Source organism: Neovison vison, chromosome 11 (genome assembly GCF_020171115.1).
Source record: "Neovison vison isolate M4711 chromosome 11, ASM_NN_V1, whole genome shotgun sequence".
NCBI classification, from domain to species: Eukaryota; Metazoa; Chordata; class Mammalia; order Carnivora; family Mustelidae; genus Neogale; species Neogale vison.
In genome coordinates this window covers 148,669,435-148,692,988 of record NC_058101.1, presented here as the reverse complement: position 1 = coordinate 148,692,988, position 23,554 = coordinate 148,669,435, and the positions used below count along the sequence as shown (strand labels likewise).

Here is a 23,554-nt window from a genome sequence, read left to right as displayed (position 1 = left end):
TCAGACAAATTCCTTGAAATAGGTCATTCACACATGTGTAACTTCTCACCTCTTAAAGTGGGAAAACCTTTTTATGTCGATTTATGCATTAGAGGATGAACGTGAATGTCATTTTATACATCTATATCTATGTTATCTGTAATGTATGTGCTTATGCATGTGTGTACATAAGGGATCTCCAAACACAAGCCTTATCAGTGTAACTAAAATATCATTATCATCAGTGTACTACCCTATCTTGCAGTGGAAAGAAATATTAGGATTTCAGGTCCCCTTAATATATTTAAAACAATGACAAGTCTCAGAATTCTGGGATGAGAAATTAATATCATCCAGACATTACAAGCCTTTCATTTGACAGCACAATCACTGAACTGTAATAAAATAGAATAAGTCATAAAGAACTACAGACAAAGTCAACTGGAGTTTGGGGATCAGAATTCTAAATCAATTAATTATAAAAATAACACTAACACCCAAAAGCATGCATAAAAGGAAATAATTGCTCTTCATTTTGTAATGTTAATGAGTAGAGACATTTTCCATCATCGAGTCACTGGACTCCTTATGATGAAATTTTCATCTTGAAGTTGTATTACGTAGGAAGGTATATAATATATTGAAGTATGTAATTCACACGTTCATTTTTCATTTGACTGAAGTCTTGTGTCTTTGACTTCTTCCAAAATTTGGCTTAAGGATCAGATTCTCATGAATTACTTTTCTGTGGAGGATTATAGAGAGGGGGAAAAAGCAATAGTATGAGTCACAGTTCTATTTAAGCAAAACAGGAAATTAATGCATAAAATACACTTTAGAATTCTACATTCTCACAGAGTTGTCCTTGAATATAACTGTAAATATTGAATGAAAGGAATTTTCTTTCAATTAGCACTATAAGAGAAAAACATGTAAAGAAAGGATTCTTAGAAAATCTATTCTAAAAGCCTTAGATAAGGCACAAACATAATTACTCTGCTCCTAATTTCTACAGAGATGAGATGCCAACACCAAACTTGTATAGGGGCTGAATATAGTGGGAAGGCAGCAACTGATAAGTGAGTTAAATTACATATAGGTCTCTGAACCTAAGGCAATCTCCCTCATCTGTAATCTCTCTTGGGAATAACTTTGTTCCTTGGACATCAGCAAGGAGAAGTCTGTACAGCACCTCACATCTAAATTCCTCTCTGATACTAACATATGGGGAAAGGGAGCAGGGTTGGTCTCTTTCATCAAACCTGATGCTCAACCTTTCTTGGCTACAAAGTTGAATTTGTGTTACTCCTGGAGAGTGCATTAAAGGGGTGAGAAGAGCTTTTGCTCTTGTGAAAACAGTGTTTTCCACAGGTTTCTTCCTTTGGGGTATCAGAGAAACTGTGTATCCCAAACATTCTCCTGTGAGAAATGAGCCGCCACCAAGGACAGCTAACTCAGATCCAACTATTCTCACTTCCTATCAGGCAAAAACTACATGCAAATTCAGGGGGTTAAAGTAATTAATACTTTACCCCCCAACATTTCCAGTTCTCATTTATAGGGCACGGCCCCTCTGTCTCTTATTGTCTTTGACTTCTACGTTTCTTTATAGCAGTATGCTACAAAAACAGGACTAGAGTATTTTTAGAAACTCTTATGTATTTCCCAATATTTCCTGTGAGATGGGATCAGATTTTATAACCATTTCACTAATTTTCTGAGACACACTTAATAACTTCATTTGCACCAATATGGGGAAATGAAAAAAGCCTGAAATCTGGTTCATCTGACTTTCCCCTGTCTTTTCCATATATTTGAGGCATGAACTGGGAACCAAAGCATTCATCTTGCTAATGTAGAAATGCACATGATTCCCTGAAGCATATTCTGTCTTCTCCCATGCCATTTGCCATGTTGTCCTTCTGCCCCAAGATGCCTTGTCTTGCCTTGGGTAATGTTCATGGTTTTGGGTGGTAAGCACTCCGTTTAGAAACAGCAGCAGAACATTTTTTTTAAAATAATGCATTATGTAGATAAAAATCACAGATATTAGTTCTACCTGTAAGTCCTAAAACAAAGTATCCTTGTGCATGAAGTGGTTCTGCACCCGACTTCAAACTTTAAGTATCAGCCAATGGGGTTTTACTAATCCTTTTTGCTGAGAACTTTGTATAGGGAATTTACTCTACAAAGCATGACCTTCCTGGGACTAAGGAATTATGTAATAATCATGGTTAAGCTTACAGGACAATCCACATGATAATTTGATGAGGCAAGTCCTGCTCTAATAGGTTATGCAACTCCAGTGAATCCTCTGAAAAACAGTCTGAGGGGTTTGAAGTGGCGGGGGGGTGGGAGGTTGGGGTACCAGGTGGTGGGTATTATAGAGGGCACGGCTTGCATGGAGCACTGGGTGTGGTGAAAAAATAATGAATACTGTTTTTCTGAAAATAAATAAATTGGAAAAACAAAACAAAACAAAACAACTTTCTTTCGCCACTCCAAACTCTAGGAAACCCAGCAAGTCCTTTGAAGACAGGTGCTTAGTCCCAGGTTAAAACTAGAATCCAAAAATTTATAGCTCTTCAGTCCTATCGTGATTTTTAAAAAGATTTTATTTATTTATTTGAGAGAGAGAGCACGGGGACAGCAGAGGGTGAGGGAAAGTGAGGATGTCAAGCAGACTCCCCGCTGAGCTCAGAGCCTGGGCCGGGCTGGCTCTCAGGATCCTGAGATCATAACCTGAGCTGAAACCAAGAGTCAGATGCTCAACTGATTGAGCCACCCAGGTGCCCCTGTCATGAGTTTTTGTAATTATGGAAAAACCCTACTCAGTTTTGTAGGGGGAGTTAGGTCCTTTTTGCTTGAGCCTCACAGAGAGCGATTCATTCTTGGTGGACATCTCCCAAGATAGACATCACTTGGATTTATGCTTCAGGTGACATCTAATAGGAACTATATACTCATCATCAAGAATGTACAAGAGGTCATCATGAATGAAATAAATGGAATTGTCTTGGTATTTAAACCAACAGCTGAGGCAGCAACCACTACTTCGCTCTTAGGAATTGCTCTCATGCTGGTACAGAGGTTCCAACACTGTTAGAATTTACATTTTATTTTTTTCTGTAAGAGAGAACTAATTTTTTTAAACTGAAAAGTCTCCTATTTTTTTAAAGTTGGGTATGAATATTCTTTTTAAAAACCACTGTGTACGCTAATACTGCTCTGTGTGAACAAAACTGACCTGCAGTTTTCCAGGTGTTGTGTATCTATTTAGCACCTGCAGGTGGAAGTAAAAACGGGGGCCGAGGAACTGGCCATTTGTGCAGAGAAGGTCATTTGGGTGTGGAGCCTACATCACTTATTAGAGCTAACAGGCATGGGCACTTACTATGGCCAAGAATTCTTCTAAATGCTTACTTGTTGTAGCTCACTTAATTCTCATGAAACATTATCATTATGTCCATATTAAGTGATCTCCACATTAATATCATTATCTCCATAGTAGAAGCTTGCTCACGGTTACACAGCTAGTTAAGTGTTGGAGTATGGATTCAAAGCCAGGTCTGGCTGTAGATCAGGAGCTATTAAACTATATCCACTATAGGGTCTCCTAAACACACACCCTTGCAGTTTGGAAAATAGGAAGTATACAAAAGAACTTAACTTTTGCTTTTACTTATAGCATTTGTTTTAGGTTTTTTTAGAATAAAGAAACTTTGTGCCTAAGGGATAATTTCACTATGCTGAAGACAAATGTTCCCATAAAAAACATCTTCCAGAGGTAACATTGATGAAATAGAATGTAAATGAATACGATCTGGGCATAAACCTCCCAAAGCAGAAAGAAGTAACTAATTTATTTCCCTCCCCAAAAGGCAAACAATATTAAGAATATCAGCACCAACCTAGATTCTTGTTTCTATAGAACTTCAAAGTCTGCATTTTCTGGGGACGAATGTTGGACAGGAAGTGAACGTTTCTATGAATAAAAATCAGACAAATATTAATGCCACAATTTTCAAAACTTAAGAGATATAAAGAAAAATGCCTCAAGTTCAAATCTTTTTGTTTTTGGTTAACGTTTGTTTTCTCTTGATTAAAATGTGTTTTGTAGAGGTTACTTTTGGAAAAATTCACAATTTCATAGATACTTGCAAACTGATTTCAACTTGTACTTGTCTTTCAAATAGTATTTGGTATTTCATAGATGAATTATTACCCCCAAACATTGACTTTTATATTTCCCTGCTGTAATGAAAAGTTAAAATGGAAAGTTTTTTAAAAAGTATGATTTAAAAATCATACTGATTATGATCCAATTTTTCTATATACAAATGGAATATTTTCTCTGAATTTTACCAACTAAGTATTTTAAGGACTTTTCTGATTTTAGATCATCAGCCAAGAGACAAGACAACTCATTTTGCCATATACACCCAAACACAAGGAGATGATTTTCCCCCAGTATTTATATAGCAGACCAGAGGACTTATCTTACATTCAAGCTTTACTACATCCCTCATATCACAGCAAGCACTCTCAATGACTTTTACTAAGAAGTGTTCTTTAGAAAAGATACATTTACATGTAGCAATGATAATCCATCATAGGTTTGGACCATTATAGAAGTCACCTAATAGAAGTTGTTGTTATATCCCTGTCATTGCAAAGTTGTTGCCCTTCTAAATAAGCCTTTTTAAAAGAATACACATAGTGGCTAAGGTGTGGAGAACACAAAGAGAGATCAAGAAGAGAGGATGAATGATAACTCAACCGTATCATTCTTTGGTGACCAGATACCTAACGATCTAGGATTACAGTTCTAATTATGGCATCAGAAACACACACACAAAATTTTGTTTTAAACATGTTAGGTAGCAAGTTAGAGTAAAGGTTATGTGCTTTGAAATGCTGTGTCACATGGATTTAAAATTAGCTTTAGTGATGAAAATAATCACTCATGTTGGAAAACATGTCGGTGGGGTTTGATGAATATGTACCAGGGAATATGAGACTGAAAAAGAGCAAAAGTTTTAAACATATGTAAATATATCTTGTTATTTTACATATTTTGCAAACACAAGTTAAAGTACATATATCATTGGAAATTTGCCTGTTTTATGTATACCCATGAAAGTATACTAAATCAAGTGAGGCAAAAACTTTGGAAAGTTTTTCACTAGAAACTGTGGGAGAGTTTTATATTTTGGGTTCCTTTATAGGGCAAATGCAAAAAAAAAATCCACTAGAATAGCCATGACTTTTACGTGTCTGGCTGAAAAAGATGGAGTTTTATGTAGTTTAGTTTCTCTTTGAGTTTATCTGAACTCAAAGGAATAGAGTTGCTCACACCAGCACTTACAGCAAAATTAAAAACTGGATTCTCACCTTTGTCAGTTGGCTAATACAGAAGGCAATTGCGAGGATAACTGTAATGATACCAAGCATCACTGCATAAATAATCCCTATTATCACTGCGGGAGAAAAAGAGAACAGAAAATTACAAAAGTATGAGATAAACTACCACATATCAACTTAAAAATACAACAGGTAAAATCAGGGTAATATCACTTTACCATTTTATGGAAAATACATTAATATACTTTCATGTATGTTATATATTTTCAAAAATTGGGTTTTTCACAGTAACCATCTGGGAGACTGGAACTTTGAGTACTAACATCTTTGTCCAATGTCACACATCTAATGACAACAAGTCTCCAGAGTTCAACTCACTCCCATTGTTCTGGACAGGACCTCACAGGCATAATTATGGAGAAAAGCCATGTGGACATTCTGTGGCGATATGGAAGAAACCACAAACTCATAGTTTCAAAGTTATGAGAGAAAATAATGTCTTGATATACAAAAGGGTATTGGGGAGATCATTGAATCAGCAGTTTTGGAGGAAATAAACTCAATATAATATACCCTAGAATATAAAATATGTATACTAATTAGTATAGTTCTACTGTAATATACAAAATACACTATACTGGAAGTATACTAAAAATATTTCTCAAATCTTTTACATGTTGAGAATGAAACAAAATTTAAGTTATAGGTAGTCTTGCCTATTCATGAGTACTTCTGCTTTCAAATGAAGTAAATAGAACTGAAGGCTAGACATACAAGTAAAAGGGCATATTTATTTGGCTCATTTATATCTGAAAGATTTATTATTGATTTTTTGAAAAGTAAATGTAGCTTTTTATTTTTGCCACAGGTGTTGCCCAGCCTTCCTGTCCGTGTAGCTTTAACTCATGAGCTGGTGATTCGATTCTACAATCCATTTTTCTCGTATGAAGAATGGATGCAGGCCAAGTGTGAAGGGAGGCTTAGAAAGGCCGAATAGTAAATGAGCACATAAATCAACTAATGCCAGATCCACAGCAGCACCTAAGAAGTGGGGATGACAGTCCTCCAGTCAGAGAGGGCTGGGAGGATAACCCCTAAGTGGTGGCGTAGGGCCCCGAATGAATCAGGATTGAGATATTATTTATTTATTTATTCATAAATAAATTTTATTTATTTATTTATATTTATTCCTGAGATGTGCCAAGTAATTAGATGATTTTAAGCTCCTTGCTTTCTTTACAAGTAGGAAACAAGGATGTTCAATGGTTTTATAAGCTCCTACGAGACTTTTCTCAAGTACCCATGCTTGGTTAGAAAGCTAAAAAACTCTAAATTATGTACTGCTAGTTCCAAAATATTTAGGAAAATAAGAAATGCATATTTTAATTTTAAAAAGAGCGTATTTTGCTTGCCTTTACAATTTTATATCAGGAAAGTTAATAATATACCTTCTTCTGTTTTAGAAACTGATGCTTTTGGGGGCGCCCAGGGGAGCCTCAGTCATTAAGCATCGGCCTTCAGCTCGGGTCGTGATCCCAGGGTCCTGGAATTGAGCCCCGTATCGGGCTGCCTGCTCAGCGGGAAGCCTGCTTCTCCCTCTCCTACTCCCCCCGCTTATATTCCCTTTCTCACCATGTCTCTCTGTCAAATAAATTTTAAAAATCTTTTAAAAAAAAATTGATGCTTCTTGGGGTGCCTAAGTGGCTCAGTCAGTTAGGCCTCTGACTCTTGGTTCCAGTTCAGGTCATGATCTCAGAATGGTCAGATGGAACCCCACGTTGGGCTCCATGGTTAACATGGAGTCTGCTTGGGATCCTTTCATTCTTCCTGTCCCTTCCCCTCTGCTCCTCCCCACTCTCTGTCTTTCTCAAGCAAATAAAATCTTTAAATAAATTAAAAAGATAAAAATTGACATTTCTTATTTTCTTCGGCATTTGGAACTAGCAATGTGTCATTTAAGATGCAATTATTGTTATTTTATGTTGAGTATTAACATACCTGGTTCAGAGAAAGGGTGGACAATTTGTTTCTTTGCTTCTAAAAACACAAAATTTCAAAATAAAGTCAGAATACATAGAATACATCTTTAAAGTTCCATATTAGAATTATTGTTTAGTGGATTTCTTTTTATTAACTGTGTTTGGGGAGCTACTGTTCAATTTTTTTTTCAATTTATTTATTTTCAGAAAAACAGTATTCATTATTTTTTCACCACACCCAGTGCTCCATGCAAGCTGTGCCCTCTATAATACCCACCACCTGGTACCCCAACCTCCCACCCCCCCGCCACTTCAAACCCCTCAAATTGTTTTTCAGAGTCCATAGTCTCTCATGGTACACCTCCCCTTCCAATTTACCCAAAAGGACATACCCTCCCCAATGTCCATAACCCTACCTCCCTTCTCCCAACCCCCCTCCCCCCAGCAACCCACAGTTTGTTTCGCTACTGTTCAATTTTAAACAGTTAACTAGTAAACCTTCTGAGGTGATGGGTCAGTTTTAACATCAGTAATTCCACTATCTACTTTCAACTACCCAACAGGTATTCATGGATCAGACATTAGCAAACCGTCTTCTTAAATGAAGGAAAGGGTATGAGAAAGTACTGAAAGAACCACTTATAGAACTCTACAAAAAGCAGTGCATTTAAAAATATATGAAAAAATGGGGAGAAGAAAGAAGACCCAATGAGCCATCACCCCACATGAGTTTCAGCCCGAACCCAAGAGAGATCATGTCAGGTATCAATTTTCCAGTTTTATGCCACAGCCACCATCTGAATCCAAATCCTTATTGTGTCTCATCTGAGCTTTTGTCAACAGTTGGACTGGATTCCCTATCTGCAGAAGTTTCTAGCATTGTTGCCTCAATGAAGCTTAAGGTACTACTAGTATTAACCTGATGACATTTCTTTCTTTGCAGTCACCAACACCATTTTATGTCTCGAAGTACTAAGACTACCACAGTCTTACCGTTTTCTTGAATTTAGTTATTACAAATAACATATCGCACCATATGTTATCATGTTGTCAGGGACTTGGTTATATTGGGTCATTCTTTAGAGGTTATGTTTAAAGATTAATAGGGGCTTGTGCCCTCTTTCTTCATGGCAGGTGGTAATTATGGTTAGTATACGAACTCAGGAGCGAAACAGGTGGGGTTTCAGTCACAGGAATCTCTCTCACTAGTTATGTGGCCTTGGACAAGTTCTTTAATTGCTCTGTGCTTTACTAATTTCTTAGGCAAATGAAGATTATAATACCTATCTCTTTGGTTGAAATAGGTAATGCATGAAAACACTTACAATGGCCCCCAATGCTAGCCTTTATTTCTAGGATTCAGGGCATGTAGCACTGCGTGTCTATGTTTGACATTTTAATGCCTTCCAGTTGGACACCATCAATTGGCTTCACATTGAAGTGACTTTGAAAATTAGATTGTTTCATTGAACACAGAAGCCCAATAATTAGTTCCCAGCCCTCAGCCTAATTTTCCTTCGCAGGTCTCTGTTTTTAAAATCTGCTGCTTTCGCTTATCCCAGAGCATTTTCTCCGTGTTTCTATTAGCTGATGATCCTGAAGCTTCTCAAGGTATTTTCTAAGCCTTTTTAAAAAATCTGGAGTAGCCTGGGGCACCTGGGTGGTTCAGTGGGTTGCGCCTCTGCCTTCGGCTTGCATCATGGTCTCAGGGTCCCGGAATCGAGCCCCACATTGGGCTCTCTGCTCAGCAGGGAGCCTGCTTCCCACGTTGCCCCCTACCCCCACCCCCCGGGGGCCTCTCTGCCTACTTGTGGTCTCTGTCTGTCAAATAAATAAATAAAATCTTTAGGGAAAAAAAAAATCTGGAGTAGCCTGCCTAAACCCACCTACAAGAGACACTTTCCCTTTCCACTTTCAACTGGCTTTGGTGATGTTATCCTCTTTTTCTGATAAAAATAGCCAGAGGCAGTGAATGTGACCTAATGGCCCTTCTCTCAGTACCCAGCATGACTTAGAGCTCTCATTTACTAGGTAATTACCATGATATTACATAGGCTTGGGGTGAGGCAATTTTGCATACATCTTCTTATTTGATCTCTAGAGAAATACTGTAAGATGAGAATTATGGACCCAAAAATGAAGGGGACAGAAACCTCTTGGGGAACTTCACTCAGGGTCAGCAGGTAGGATAGCTGACCCCTGCATGGTTTGACCCCAGGCCATCCTCACCACTGCGCAATGAGATCCCTTCTATCTGGCCCACCATTTCATGATCACAGTCAGCATTTATTAACTCTGCTAGATTGTTTTAATTTCTTTAGCCCACAGTATTATTTCTGTGAGATATTCCAGAGGTGAGAATTCCTCTGGAGTAGGGACTGTGTCTACTTAGGGTTGTTTCTCAGTGTTGGACACAGTTTTGCCACAGTGACAGGTCCAATTAAATAGAGTTGCATCATAACAATGAACTCCAAAGGTAACTATTTTAAAATAAAAACAAACCTGGTTTTTCTTGTTTCTCTCTTTTTTTCCTTGTTTCCTAAATTCCATGTATGAGTGAAATCATATGGTATTTGTTTTTCTCTGACTGACTTATTTCACCTTGCACTATACCCTGTAGATCCAACCACATTGTTGCAAATGGCAAGATTTCGTTCTTTTTTTATGGCTGAGTAACATTCCATTGTACATACAGACCACATCTTCCTTATCCCTCCATCTATGGATGGACACTTGGGCTGTTTCCTTATCTTGGCTACTGTAAATAATGCTTCAGTAAACATAAGGATGCATATATATTTTCAAATTAGTGTTTTCACCCTCTCCGGGTAAATATTCAGTAGTGGAATTACTGGGTCATATGGTATTTCTATTTTTTAATTTTTGGAGGAAACTCCATACTGCTTTTTTCACAGTGGTGGCACCAGCTTGCATTTCCACCAGTAGTGAAATAGGTGAAGGGCATTAAGAGTATATATATATATATATTTTTTTTTTTTAAGATTTTGTTTATTTATCTGACAGACAGAGATCACAAGCAGGCAGAGAGGCAGGCAGAGAGAGAGGAGGAAGCAGGTTCCCCGCTGAGCAGAGATGCGGATGTGGGGCTCGATCCCAAGATTCTGGAATCATGACCTGAGCCAAAGGCAGAGGCTTTATCCCGCTGAGCCACCCAGGTTCCCCTAGAGTACATTTCTTGTGATAATTATATTGCATACCTAAAACTAATACCATAGTGTACATTAACTATACTTGAATTACAAAAAAATTTAAAAATGAACATACTTTTTCTTCTGTCTGGGGGTGGTTGGTGTGTAAAATCTGAAGAGGCTTGTCCTATACTAGGAGTGCTAGGTGATGGCGTCACTGAGGGAGTCAAGTCTGTAGAAAACAGAAGTTGAGAAGAAGATCAGCAATGAGGTGACTGAGTGGACTCTAGAGCATATCATACAAGGCAAATTTATCCCATGTCCCTCTCAGTGGCATCTCCAGAATTTCTACATAGCAGGAGCTTACAGATGAAGAAAGTGTATCTTAATTTCCTGTGTAAAGCCCTAAAATCTGCCTCAAAATGTCCTTGTAAGGACGAAAGTAGTTTCTTCCACATATGTACATTTACACACACATGTTAGTAGAGTACTTGGCACATAAATAATGTGACATACATGTTGGTTATTATTGCTACCATTCTTATAAAGGGAAGAGAGATCGGAAGCTGCTTTTGCATGTCATGTTCCATAACTTTGGGAAATTGTCAATGTTAAAGAAAGGGAGACTATGGTGAGGGCTGTGAAGTGTGTAAACCTGGCAACTCACAGACCTGTACCCCTGGGGATAAAAATATATTATATGTTTATTAAAAAATTTTTAAAAATTTAATTAAAAAAAAAAGAAAGGGAGAGACTCATGTCGATGACATAGGTCCAAAGTTCTGTCACATGCCTCCCTTTCTCCACCTCCTTGGTACAATTCTACTTTTCTGGTAAAAATTAAAACCAAGACATGATTAAATTCAATTTTCTTCTTGTTGGATAGAGAGTGAGTCGATTCCAAGGTTCCCCACCCATGGTTTTTTTTTTCTCCTTCAAAAGTAGCATTTCAGAATTATAATAGAACTGTAGAAAATACTGGCTCCAGTCCAAGATTACTGGCTGGGGATCCAGACAGCCAAGTGATGCAATGAATTCTAGGCCATGGTTACTCTTTAGAATAAAAACATATAAACACACAAACATGTATATAAGATTGTATTCTCATACATCCTTTAAAAATCCCTTTAAATATATTATAAATTTATTTTTATAACAAAGCAATTATATTTTTAAATTTTATAAGTGCAAAATTTATGAATTATTTTATAAGACTTTTATAAATTAAATGGGATTTTTTTTTATTACAAAAGTAATCCAGTGGATCTGGGTGGCTCAGTTTTTTAAGGGTCTGCCTTCAGCTCAGGTCATAACCCCAGTGTTGGGCTCCCTGCTCAGCAGGGAGTCTGCTTCTTCCTCTCCCTCTCCCCTCCCCTCTGCTCATGCTCTCTCTCTCAAATAAAGGGAAAAATGAAGGGGGAGAAATCGGAGGGGGAGATGAACCATGAGAGACTATGGACTCCAGGAAACAAGCTGACGGTTTTATAAGGGGAAGGGGTGGTGGGGTGGGTTAGCCTGGTGTTGGGTATTAAGGAGAGCATGGATTGCATGGAGCACTGGGTGTTATGCATAAACAATAAATCATGGAACCCTATGTCAAACACTAATGACCCACTGTATGGTGATAAACATAAAACAATAAAAACAAATAAATAAACAAACATTATGGTATATAGTCATCTGAACTTTTAGCTATGCATATAAATATAGGATCATTGTGTTTAAGTATGTATAAATATGTACATAGTGTTTAAAATATATATACTACAATCATGTACCCTATGTTTTTTAATAGTCTTCTATGACAAGATTTTTAATGGCTGTACAGTATTCCACTGTATGAGCGTACCATAGTTTAGTCATCAGTCTCTGACTTTGAGCATTTATGTTATTTTTATGCATTGTTAGATAACCATCAGCATACTAAACTCTGGGGATGTATCTCTGCTTATTCCTTTGAGACATTCTAGTGACAGGAAATTGTGATCAGGTACAACAAAGAGGGGGTGGTCGAGCACCTGCAGACATTGTCCAGAGATACTGTCACCTCAGCTAAATGCTCAACATTTCCTAGAGAAAAGAACTCAAAAATATCTTTGACATTTCTGGTCAGTATCCTCAAGGACTGCCTCTTTCTACCAGCTACCAGTGAATCCTGTGCAGGCAGGAATCATTCTCCCCAGACTATCTGCAATGTTTTCTCCTCTCCTATAAATTCAATTTTCATCTTGTTGCTCAACTTGGTTCTACCACCTGATTCATCACATGTATTTAAACAATTGCTACAAAATGAACTAAATAGTATGATAAATTACAGAGATCTCTAGGTTCATCTTCAACACTCAGGTGTGATGATTTAAAAGAAATATAAGAAAAAACATTTTTAACAATAATCTGATGACAGGAATTTTAAGTTTCAACAAATATTGAAATCAAAATTATGGAAAAAATATTTTTTATTAAGAATCAATGACTCTGAAAAACAATCTGAGGGGTTTGAAGTGGCGGGGGGGGTGGGAGGTTGGGGTACCAGGTGGTGGGTATTATAGAAGGCACGGCTTGCATGGAGCACTGGGTGTGGTGAAAAAATAATGAATAATGTTTTTCTGAAAATAAATAAATTGAAAAAAAATCAATGAAAGTATGTAAAAATATAAAAAAGGATACCTAATGAACAAAAATTATTTAATCTCTTGATTATTACATCTCCTTTACACCTTTCCGTTCAGTATAATTATTTACAGGTAGGGCATACATTTGTAATCACTTTAGAACATGAAATGGATTCTTTTGAGACATAAAACTTGTTTCCAGGGCTGCTAGTTCCCAGGGCTAGCTCATTTTGAATCCCCTCAGCCTTAGAACAGTGTTTTGTACATAATATGTATTTAGTGAAATACTAATAGTCATAAATTTTTAGCCAATTTCTTTTTTTTTTTTTTTTTGCCAATTTCTTATAGAGGAACAACCAAGTGAGTTTCTAGGTTGCATCTAAAAAAAACATAACAATGAATTAAACAAGCCATATGGCAAAGAGGCACCTACAGAACGAGTATAAGCATATCTTAAAAAATGCATTCACAGACGAGCAACAAAATATTTTCAACATTTCAATAACCTGCAAATATCTAAGTGGCTGCTGCGCAAATGGGAAGAGAAGCAATACAGCGAGGGAGTGAAGGAACCCGCTGAAGAGCTTAGCAGAGCTCCGTGTGCCACGGGCCCTGGTAGGGAATTCGGACTTTATCCTTAAAACAGTGGAAGGACAATAAAGGGTTTGAAGCAAATTTTCATTTGCAGGAGATCACTGTCAATAGTAGGTTGAAGGATGTGGGGGAAAAGAGCATGCCCAAGAATGAGAACCCTGTGTTCAGGGGCAGCCAAGATAAGCAGTCCCTTTGTAACCTGGCACTCCTTTCCACTGAGGGTCCTTATCACTACTTGGCCTTGCTTTTTGGCAGAGAAGACGTATAATCTGAGGGGTTAACAAGTAGAAAATGACAGCATGTTGTGGAGAAAAAAAGACCCAACAATAGGATCGGACACCTCTTAAAACCAGTACCTTAGTGCTTTGAGTTTTTTTTTTTTTTAAGATTTTATTTATTTACTTGTCAGAGAGAGAGATCACAAGTAGGCAGAAAGGCAGACAGAGAGAGAGGGGGGAAGCAGGCTCCCTGCTGAGCAGAGAGCCCAATGCAGGGCTTGATCCCAGGACCCTGAGATCATGACCTGAGCCAAAGGCAGAGGCTTTAACCCACTGAGCCACCCAGGTGCCCCAGTGCTTTGAATTTTAAACAAAGTCAGAGAAGGGGAAAAAAAAAACCAATTATAAATGTATAAGCAAAGTACATATAACTTGTTGTTGTTGTTGTTATCGAAATGAGAAGATGCTTACGGAGACAGACCTTATTAAAATAAAATTTGAGCTTTATCAAAACCATTTTCAGCCTCTGGCAAATAGATGTCTTTCTTCTCCAAAAGCTATTTCTCAGAGGAAAGGAGCATTTAGTGGAAATTTTTTTTGAAAGAAGTAAAGACTGAACAAGGCCCTAAAGTCTAGCCAGAACTCAGGAATATCTAACACTGAAGGCAACACATTGTTTAGAGAAACAAAGTCCTTGAGGTAATTTCCAAAAATTGCATATATTTGATTCAAGTCCCAACTGCAAATGTTACGTTCTACCTGCACACTTACAAAAACTGATTGGTGGCCAAATTTATTTGAGGCCAAAATTTTCCACTTCTCTTCTTAGAAATACCTGCTTTAGTTCTCCAGAATTAGTTGCTTTGATGCAATTTCTTATTATACTCACCTAAAGTCACCAACACAGTAAGAAAATAAATATAACAAATAAATGCCCTAAGAGCAACTTGATAAAAAATGTTTTTTAAACTTCATTTTCTCAACAATCAAGTATCTGGAACGGATCTATAAAATGATCTTTGTTGTAGTTTTCCTTCCATTTTCAGAAAAAAAAAAATCTGTATTTCAATAGTCATTAACCTGTGTGCTTGTTAGCAGAACGAGGAGGGCTCAGAATCTTTTACTGAAACACATGGTCTACCAAAAAATGTTAGCTTGAAGGATTAATAATTTTGCTCACTCACATAAGTTTTTCTATTTTTAGCACGTAGTTTAATTTTAAAGAACTTGCTGGTTATTTCTAAGATTCACAGGAGGCAATTTGAAGCATTTTATCAATCACTTCAAATTAAATACACTATCCCCGGGTTGAAAAATGTCACCTAGGAGAAATAAAAGAAGTATCCCTTTCTACATTCTCAGGTGCTTAAACTACTTTCAATATTCAAAGTAAGGAAACTAAAATCCCACAATACTACGTACCCCTAACAACTGTCAAGAATGTTTTGAAGCTTACATTCGGCAGCAATAGCCCTCAATTTTGTGTGACTCTCCCACAGTCCTTGGGCCCTAATCAGCTAAAGAACAGCTATGGACATATACAGTTACCCAAAGCTGCAAAATTTCTGTGAATAAGGGGATTTTATTATTAATTTTATTCATTTATTTTGACAGAGAGAGATCACAAGTAGGCAGAGAGGCAGGCAGAGAGAGAAGGGGAAGCAGGCTCCCCTCTGAGCAGAGAGCCCGATGTGGGGCCCAATCCGAGGACCATGAGACCATGACCTGAGCTGAAGGCAGAGGCTTAACCAATCACCCAGGCACCCTGCTATGGTACTTCTTAAAAAGTACGTTACAGTGACTGGAACTGAATCACCTAATTTTAGGTTCGGGAAGGGTGTCATGAATGAATCCATATATGCCATCCAGAATGGTGAAGATTTCTAATTTTCATGATTGTATCATCTCATACTTACATACTATTTGAATTGTTCCAGAACATTAACCTCTTTTGTCTCTTCTCCTCACTGCTCGGATCTCACTGTTGCTCACTAAAACTCTACCAGTCTGAGACGTCCCTGTGTTGAGTCAGGGAGCATGGGAAGGCTCCCGTCTCTGTTCCCAGTGCACCAAAAAGGTGGGGTGACTTGTGGGCCCAGGACACATTAGAGATAGAATGGAGACTAGAGGTCCAGTTTCCTAACACCCTCCTCCATGCTCTTCCCACCATATCACACGGCTTTCCCAAACAGTTGACATTTCTAACATGAAATGTTATAAGAAAGAAAAATAATAAAGTGCCATGTTGGATGAATGCCCTGTGGTCTTGCTTAATGGCCATACTCCCAGTAGCTGAGCTCCTGTCTCAGTGTGATAACACCGGCTCTCGCAGTTGCTGCCTTGGGTTTGGTTCCCTCCTGACTTGCAGGTGATAGAAGTCTTATCTTGCAAAAGCAAACTCTTACAAGGACACACCCTACACATGAAATGCCTGAAGTAGTTTCCAAGTCAGAAAACTAAATTTTCTAAGCGCTATAGTTTTTTTGCTGCTGTTGTTTTGTTTTGTTTTTGGCATTGTGAAGACCACGAAAACTGATTGATAAACTTATCTGTGGAAGTTTCCCACAGCTAATTTGTGGTCAGACAGGGACAAAAACTCACATCTCCTGACTTCCAACTCAGGGTCTCTTTGGCCAGCCCCTCTTGTTTTATACAGAGTGAATCTATAAATGAGGATCTTTCCTGTTCCCAAATATTTATATATATACATATATATGTATATATATAAGAAGATGCTGAGGAAGATGTATATATATACACACACACGTGTATATATATATGTATATACACATGTATATATATATATATATATTTGGAGGACACTATTGTTGCGAAGCAATATTTTAAAGGAAATATTCAGTTTTGCTTTTGAACCACAGGATTGACAAACTCAATCTGGGTCAAGTCAGATGTCCATCCTGTCTGTGGTCACTCATTTTCTTTTTCTGGAAGGGTTTTAGGAGGCTAGAATAGTCAATTACAACTTAGAAAAACTGAGCTTCCTAAAGAATAAAGTGGTCATTGTGATGACATTTGAGACTGATGTTTTGAATAGCCCTCAGTGTTTGGTTTGAACTCTTTGCTCAAGAGCTCTTAAAGAAAGGAGCAGGGACACCTGGGTGGCTCAGTGGGTTAAAGCCTCTGCCTTCGGTTCCGGTCATGATCTCAGGGTTCTAGGATCGAGCCCTGAATTGGGCTCTCTGCTCAGCGGGGAGCCTGCTTCCCCCTCTCTCTCTGCCTGCCTCTCTGCCTACTTATGATCTCTGCCTGTCAAATAAATAAACAAAATCTTAAAAAAAAAAATAAAAAAAGAAAGGGGCAGCTTGTTAACCGGTACATTTCACGGGCATGGTGTCCAATGCAGTGACCCAGTTTCCACTCATCTACAGAGGCCTGCTCTGGCGGCTCCCATGCAGCCAAGTGGTCATACTTCTACCTTCCTTCACTTCATAGAATAATAGCTCCTCATGGAGTCCTCATTGTGGACTAGAGTGACAGCAACTTCCCTCAAGGAACCTTGAACGTGACTGCTTGACTCTGAACTGCCCAGCTGCTGGCCATTCTCATGGTCCCAAACCATTGTTGAGGCAGCAGGAACAGAAAGAAAAATCAGCCTATAATCTCAGCCACTGTACTTTCTTCAGCCCAGATAGAAAGAAAGCAAAGGATATTTATCTCTGCTATCCCAGTGAGAAAGGAGGTCAGAATTCCACTCCTAGCTTTGCTACTAACTGGTTGAGGATCTGAGTAGGTCACTGAATTTATCAGTTTCTTGCTTCCAATATGAGAGTAATGGAACAGATATTCTCTAAGGAACTTCACTAGTCCCAAATTTTTGTATGACTGAGATAATAATATTCATATTTAACACATTGCCTGTTCATTACAGTCTGGATATCCTCTCTTGCCATCTTCAAAACAGTTACCTGAGTGCATATTATTATCTATTAATCATTAACTGTAGAGAAAAACAAAGATCAGAAACATTGCCTAACTTGCCTAAGATACTCAGGTGATAAATGGTAGAACTGGACACTAATATTTTAATTTTATATAATATTCACATGTCACAAAATATCATTCTTCCTTTGATTTTTTAAAACACTTAAAAAGTAAAAACCATTGTTAAGTTGAAGGCTGTACAAAACCTGGTGGTAGGCTGGATTTGGCTCACAGTCTGTAGTGTGCTGGTGCCTACATTAGTGGATGTAGACTCTCTGGCTATGGAACTCAGTCATCACTGTTTTCTGAGAGAGCCCCTTAGATGGTTCCAACATGTAGTCAAGAGAGTGAATTCCTGCAGCAATCGGTTTTGAAATCAATTCATTGTGTCATTGCAGGCATTAAAATATTAAATTGTATAAAACAGAAAAGAGTGCATCACATAATAAGGAGAGTTTTATTTTGTGGAATCTTGTTTCATATGCGTTTATGTATTTGTGTAGGGTGAGTTGCAGTGGACATTTACTACATTTTAATCACATTTGAATGGGTCTTGAGGTTGAGATACCTTGCTATACACTATCTGAATATCTGGCCTCCAGAAGGGCTGAGGGAATTAACGGTACATGACAGAACTGAGATCCATTCAAGGCACCTATGAGCTTCTGGCTAGTTGGCTCCACCCTAGAACAATCTTACCCAGTTTTTATAGGGTCCATAAAAGCTGCTGGAGTTTCTGTGTATACTGTGCCATTAAAGTGATCTGGGTTTTCTGAGAGAGAATTCTTTAAAAACATAAAGTTAACCAACAGGATAATTACAAATAGACTATATACCTTCAAAACACATAAGAGGATAAAGGCGAACTGACCATAGCACAAATGTCAAAACATCAGAAATAAATCATTTAAAAAAGAAAGTATGAGTAAAGATAACAAAAGATACTAAATGTCAGTTGTGACTCCATAGATGCATATAAATGAAATTTCCACATTAAAATACAAAGACCTATAGATTGAGTCAAAATAGACAGGAAAAAAGGACCCTAATGAATGTATGCTAGATCACAAGGAACACAAACAAGAGAAAAGAATGCAAAATGTGTAAAAAAAATAAGTGCAAAGGTATATTAGACAAATAAAGATAACTAAAAAGAGGAATCAAAAATTTTGAAATTAGGTAAAGTAAATTAAAGACAAGAACATTTACAAAGGGCTAATTTACACTATTAAAGGACATATTGCACAATTATTCTTAGGTAAATATGGATCATTATATCCCAAAAACATACCAATAAGAAATACCAAGCAAAAGAAGAAATTGACAGAATTATAATAGTTGTGGAACAATTTTAAGACTTTTCTCCAACTGTGATAGATCGATGAAGCAAAAAAAAAAATAAACACTGACAGGACCTGAAAAACATCTGGCTTGCAGTCACAAGTGATTGATGTTTACTTTTTTGGTGCAATAAATCAATAAGAATAAACTTTATCACATGCTCCTGCATTCATACCCTCACCTCGAAGTGACATTGCTGAAGTGCCTGACAAGATGCTTTTGTGATCTGCACCTGACAGGATAGTTCAGGGAGGACAGACACCAAGAGGCATATTTGTGCAGTGTGTCTCCCAGCAGGATGCAATTTCACCACCACGATTCACCCTGCTAGTTGCCTTCAACCCATGTACTATTCTTGTATTCTGTACTTCGGGATTATTTTATTTCTTATGATTTTTAAGTGTAATCAAGACTGAGAAATAAGTGGGAATCACCAAAGGAAGATCCCGAGATAAAAAGGTTATCTAGCCCAGGGTAAAAGGAACAGAAGGCTAACATCATAGTCACACAGTTCAGGCTCATTAACTGCACCCGTAGGAGAAGACAGACCACCAGCCTTCAGTCAGTTGGGTCTCCACTTTAATGAAAGTGCAAGCAGAGACCTGAGTGACAATGTTGCAAGAGTAAGGAAGAGCCAAGCCTGGAATATCACTCTTTAATAAAAGAGACAAATTCGGCAACTTAATGTATGGACTCTGTGCCCAGATTCTAGAGCCAGCTTGCCTGCGTTCAGACTAATTTCCCTAACTACTAGCTGGGACCTTGGGCAGTTTGGCTAATCTCTCTGTACTTTTGTTTCCTCTTTTGTGAAATGGGGAAAATAATTGTCTCTATCTTATAAATTACTGACTAAGTTAAATAAGTTAAAATATGTATAAATTTTGCACAAAGAGAAAAGCTGGTCTTAAATATGGAATTGCTAAGAACTACAAATAACCAAACTAATCTCGAAAAGCAACAGAGGTGGAGGGCTTACACGTCAAAATTTCAAAACTTACTACAAAGCAACAGTAATCAAAACAATATGCTGCTGCTCAAAGAATCAATGGAATAGAATTGAGAATCTAGAAGTAACCCCATACATATACCAATAGATCTTCAGCAAGTGTGCCGAGGTAATTAAATGGTGAACGAACAGTCTTTTCAACAAATTGTGCTGGAACGACTAGTATCCTAATGCAAAAGGATGAAGTTGGATTCTTATCTCACACCATCTAAAAAAATCAAATAAAAAAATGGACCAAAGACATAACAGTTAAAACTATAAAACCCTTAGATGGAAACATGGAAGTAAAACTTTATGAGCTTGGATTTGCAGTCAGTGGTTTTCTTTTTTTAAGATAAAATGGCAAAAGTACAAGCAACAAAATAAAAAAAAATAAATTGGACTTCATCAAAATAAAAAACTTTTGTGTGTCAAAGGATGCTCTCAAGAGAGCAAAAACATGACCCACAGAGTGGGAGAAAATATTTGCAAATCATCTGTCTGCTAAGGGTCTAGTATCCAGAATATATAAAGAACTATTATAATGTAACAAAACCACAAACAACCCAACTTAAAGATGGGCAAAGAACTGGAGTAGACATTTCTTCAAGAAGATATACAAATGGCCAACAAATGCCTGAAAAGATGCTTAATACTATCAGTCACTAAGGAAATGCAGATCAAAAACACAATAAGATACAACTTCACACCCACTAGAAAATAACAAGTGTGGCTGGAGATGTGGAGGGACTGGAGCTCTCATACACTCTCGAAGGGACTGTAGAATAGTGCAGCTTCTATAGAAATAGTATGGCATCTCCTCAATAACTTATATATAAAATACCATATGACCCCAAATTTCTACTCCTAGGTAAACTCAAAAGAGAATTTAAAAAAAAGGTGTTAAAAGAAAAAAACTTGTACAAGAATCTTTATAACAACACTATTTATGAAAGCCAAACAAGTAGAAATGACCCAGCATCCATCAACTGATGAATGAATAAATAAAAAATGTGGTGTATTCATGCAACGGAATATTATTCATTCATAAAAAAGAATGAAGTACTAACACCTGCTACAACATGGATGAAACTTAAAAACATTATGCTAAGTGAATGAAGCAAGACATAAAAGGCCATTACTGTATAATTACATTCATATGAAATATTCAGAATAGGAAAACTGATAGAGACAGAAAGCAAATTAATGGTTTCCAAGGCCGATGGGAGGGGAAATGAGAATTTAATGTATCTGGTATTTCCTTTTAGGGTTATGAAAATGTTCTGAAACTAAATAATGTCTATGGGTATACAACATTGTGATTATACTAAGTGCCACCAAGTTGCATATTTAAAAATGGTTAAGATGGTAAAATTTGTTACATGTATATCTCCATAATAAAAAAATATTAAATCTATGTACCTGGCTGAGAGTAGTGCTTAGCACTAAATAAATGCTAAATGAATACAGGTATTATTCTTTGGAATCTAACTGTATACAGAACCTAACTTATACTATACCAATGTAGAGATGGATGTGCCAAAGTTGACTTAATAACTATGTATAGAACTTTGTACACTAAAACTAAAGATGACATCTTCTTTTCCAGTGTTTACATATAATAATTTGGGTTACAAAGAAACTCAACCAAAATCCCAAAGTGGAAATTATATAGGGCATAGTGTCTGACCGCAATACAATAAAATGAGAAATTTATATGGGGGGAAAAGTGGAGGAAAAAATAAAATTTAAAGAAGTAACCAACTGCAACGAAGTAGAGGATTAATGCAGGAATTAGTGACCATTTTGAAATTGACAGCAAGAAGATCTCTTATCAAAGTTTAGTAATAATGGCCAAAAATAAACTTACAAAACTCAAAATCTCAACTGATCATTATTAAACAATAAAAGACAATAAGTAAAATGAGCAAAAGTATAGCAAAGTAAAGCTTACAGAGCTTAAGGAAGAAGTCAATAAAGATAAAAGCAAAAATGACTAAGAGTAAAATATCAAAATTGATTAATATGCAAAAATAGATTTTGAAGAATTAATAAAATAAGCAAACCATTACAAGTTTCAATCAAGACAAGTTGAAAACATAAAACACAAGTATGTAATTGTTGGGAATGAGAAAAGGTGCATAAAATTCAGAGATAACATTTTTAATTGGGAAACCTTAATTAAAATAAAAAGTACTTATCAAATTCAACACCCAAGGACCAAATAATCCAACAAATAAATGGGCAAAAAACATGAACAGACATTTCTGCAAAGACAACCAAATGGCCAACAAGCACACAGAAGCAGTGCTCCACATCGCTTGGCATCAGGGAAATACAAATCAAAGCCATAATGAGATACCACTTCACACCAGTCAAAATGGCTAAAATTAATCAGTCAGGAAACAACATATGTTGGCAAGGATGTGGATGAAGGGGAACCCTTTTCCACTCTTGGTGGGAATGCAAGCTGGTGCAGCCACTCTGGAAAACAGTGTGAAGGTTCCTCAAAAGGTTGAAAATAGAGCTACCCTACAACCCAGCAATGGCACTACTGGGTATTTATCTCAAAGATACAAATGTAGCGCTGAAGGGGCACATGCACCCAAATGTTTATAGCAGCAATGTCCACAATAGTCAAACTATGGAAAGTAACTAGATGTCCATTGAGAGGTGAATGGACAAAGAAGTTGTGAGATATATATACTATTCAGCCATCAAAAAATGAAATCTTGCCATTTGCAGTGATGTAGATGGAACTAGAGAGTGTTACACTAAGAGAAATAAGGCACTCAGAGACAGACAATTATCATATGATCTCGCTAATAGGCGGAATTTAAGAAACGAAACAGAGGCTCATAGGGGAACAGAGGAAAAAAATTAACAAGAAGAAACCAGAGAGGGAGACAAACCATAGGAGAGACTTTTAAGCATAGGAAACAAACTGAGGGTTGCTGGAGGGGAAAAGTATGGGGGCATGGGGTAACTGGGTGATGGACATTAAGGAGGTCACATGATGTAATAAGCACTGGGTATTTTATAAGATTGATGAGTCATGGTCCTCTACCTCTGAAATTAATAATACATAATATGTTAATTGAATTTAGATAAAAATTAAAAAATAAAATAAAAAGTGTCTTGGAAAAATATGTATGATTGAAGGGTGCCTGGGTGGCTCAGTCAGTTTAGTGTTTGCCTTTGGCTTAGGTCATGATCTCAGGCTCCTGGGATCAGCCCCACATCAGGCTTCCTGCTCAGCAAGGAGTCAGCTTCTTCCTCTCCCTCTGCCCCTCCTTCCACTCCTTCACTCTCTCTCTCTCTCTCTCTCAAGTAAATAAATAAAATCTTCAAATATATATATATATATATATGAATGTGTGACTATATCTAT

The 23,554-nt window shown here is 37.2% G+C and overlaps 1 protein-coding gene across 1 annotated transcript in view; it reads right to left on the bottom strand.

The window, feature by feature from the left end:
• Window positions 1–276: 276 nt before the first annotated feature.
• Window positions 277–23,554, bottom strand: part of LOC122919161 (glycophorin-A-like) — a 33,467-nt gene continuing 10,189 nt past the window's right edge. The window contains exons 3-7 of the mRNA XM_044268032.1: window positions 10,608–10,703; window positions 7,342–7,380; window positions 5,374–5,459; window positions 3,891–3,964; window positions 277–724 (exon numbers count right to left, since the gene is read on the bottom strand). Coding sequence (XP_044123967.1) covers window positions 3,905–3,964; window positions 5,374–5,459; window positions 7,342–7,380; window positions 10,608–10,703 — 281 coding nt within the window. The 3' untranslated portion in view covers window positions 277–724; window positions 3,891–3,904. The remainder of the gene's footprint in view (window positions 725–3,890; window positions 3,965–5,373; window positions 5,460–7,341; window positions 7,381–10,607; window positions 10,704–23,554) is intronic.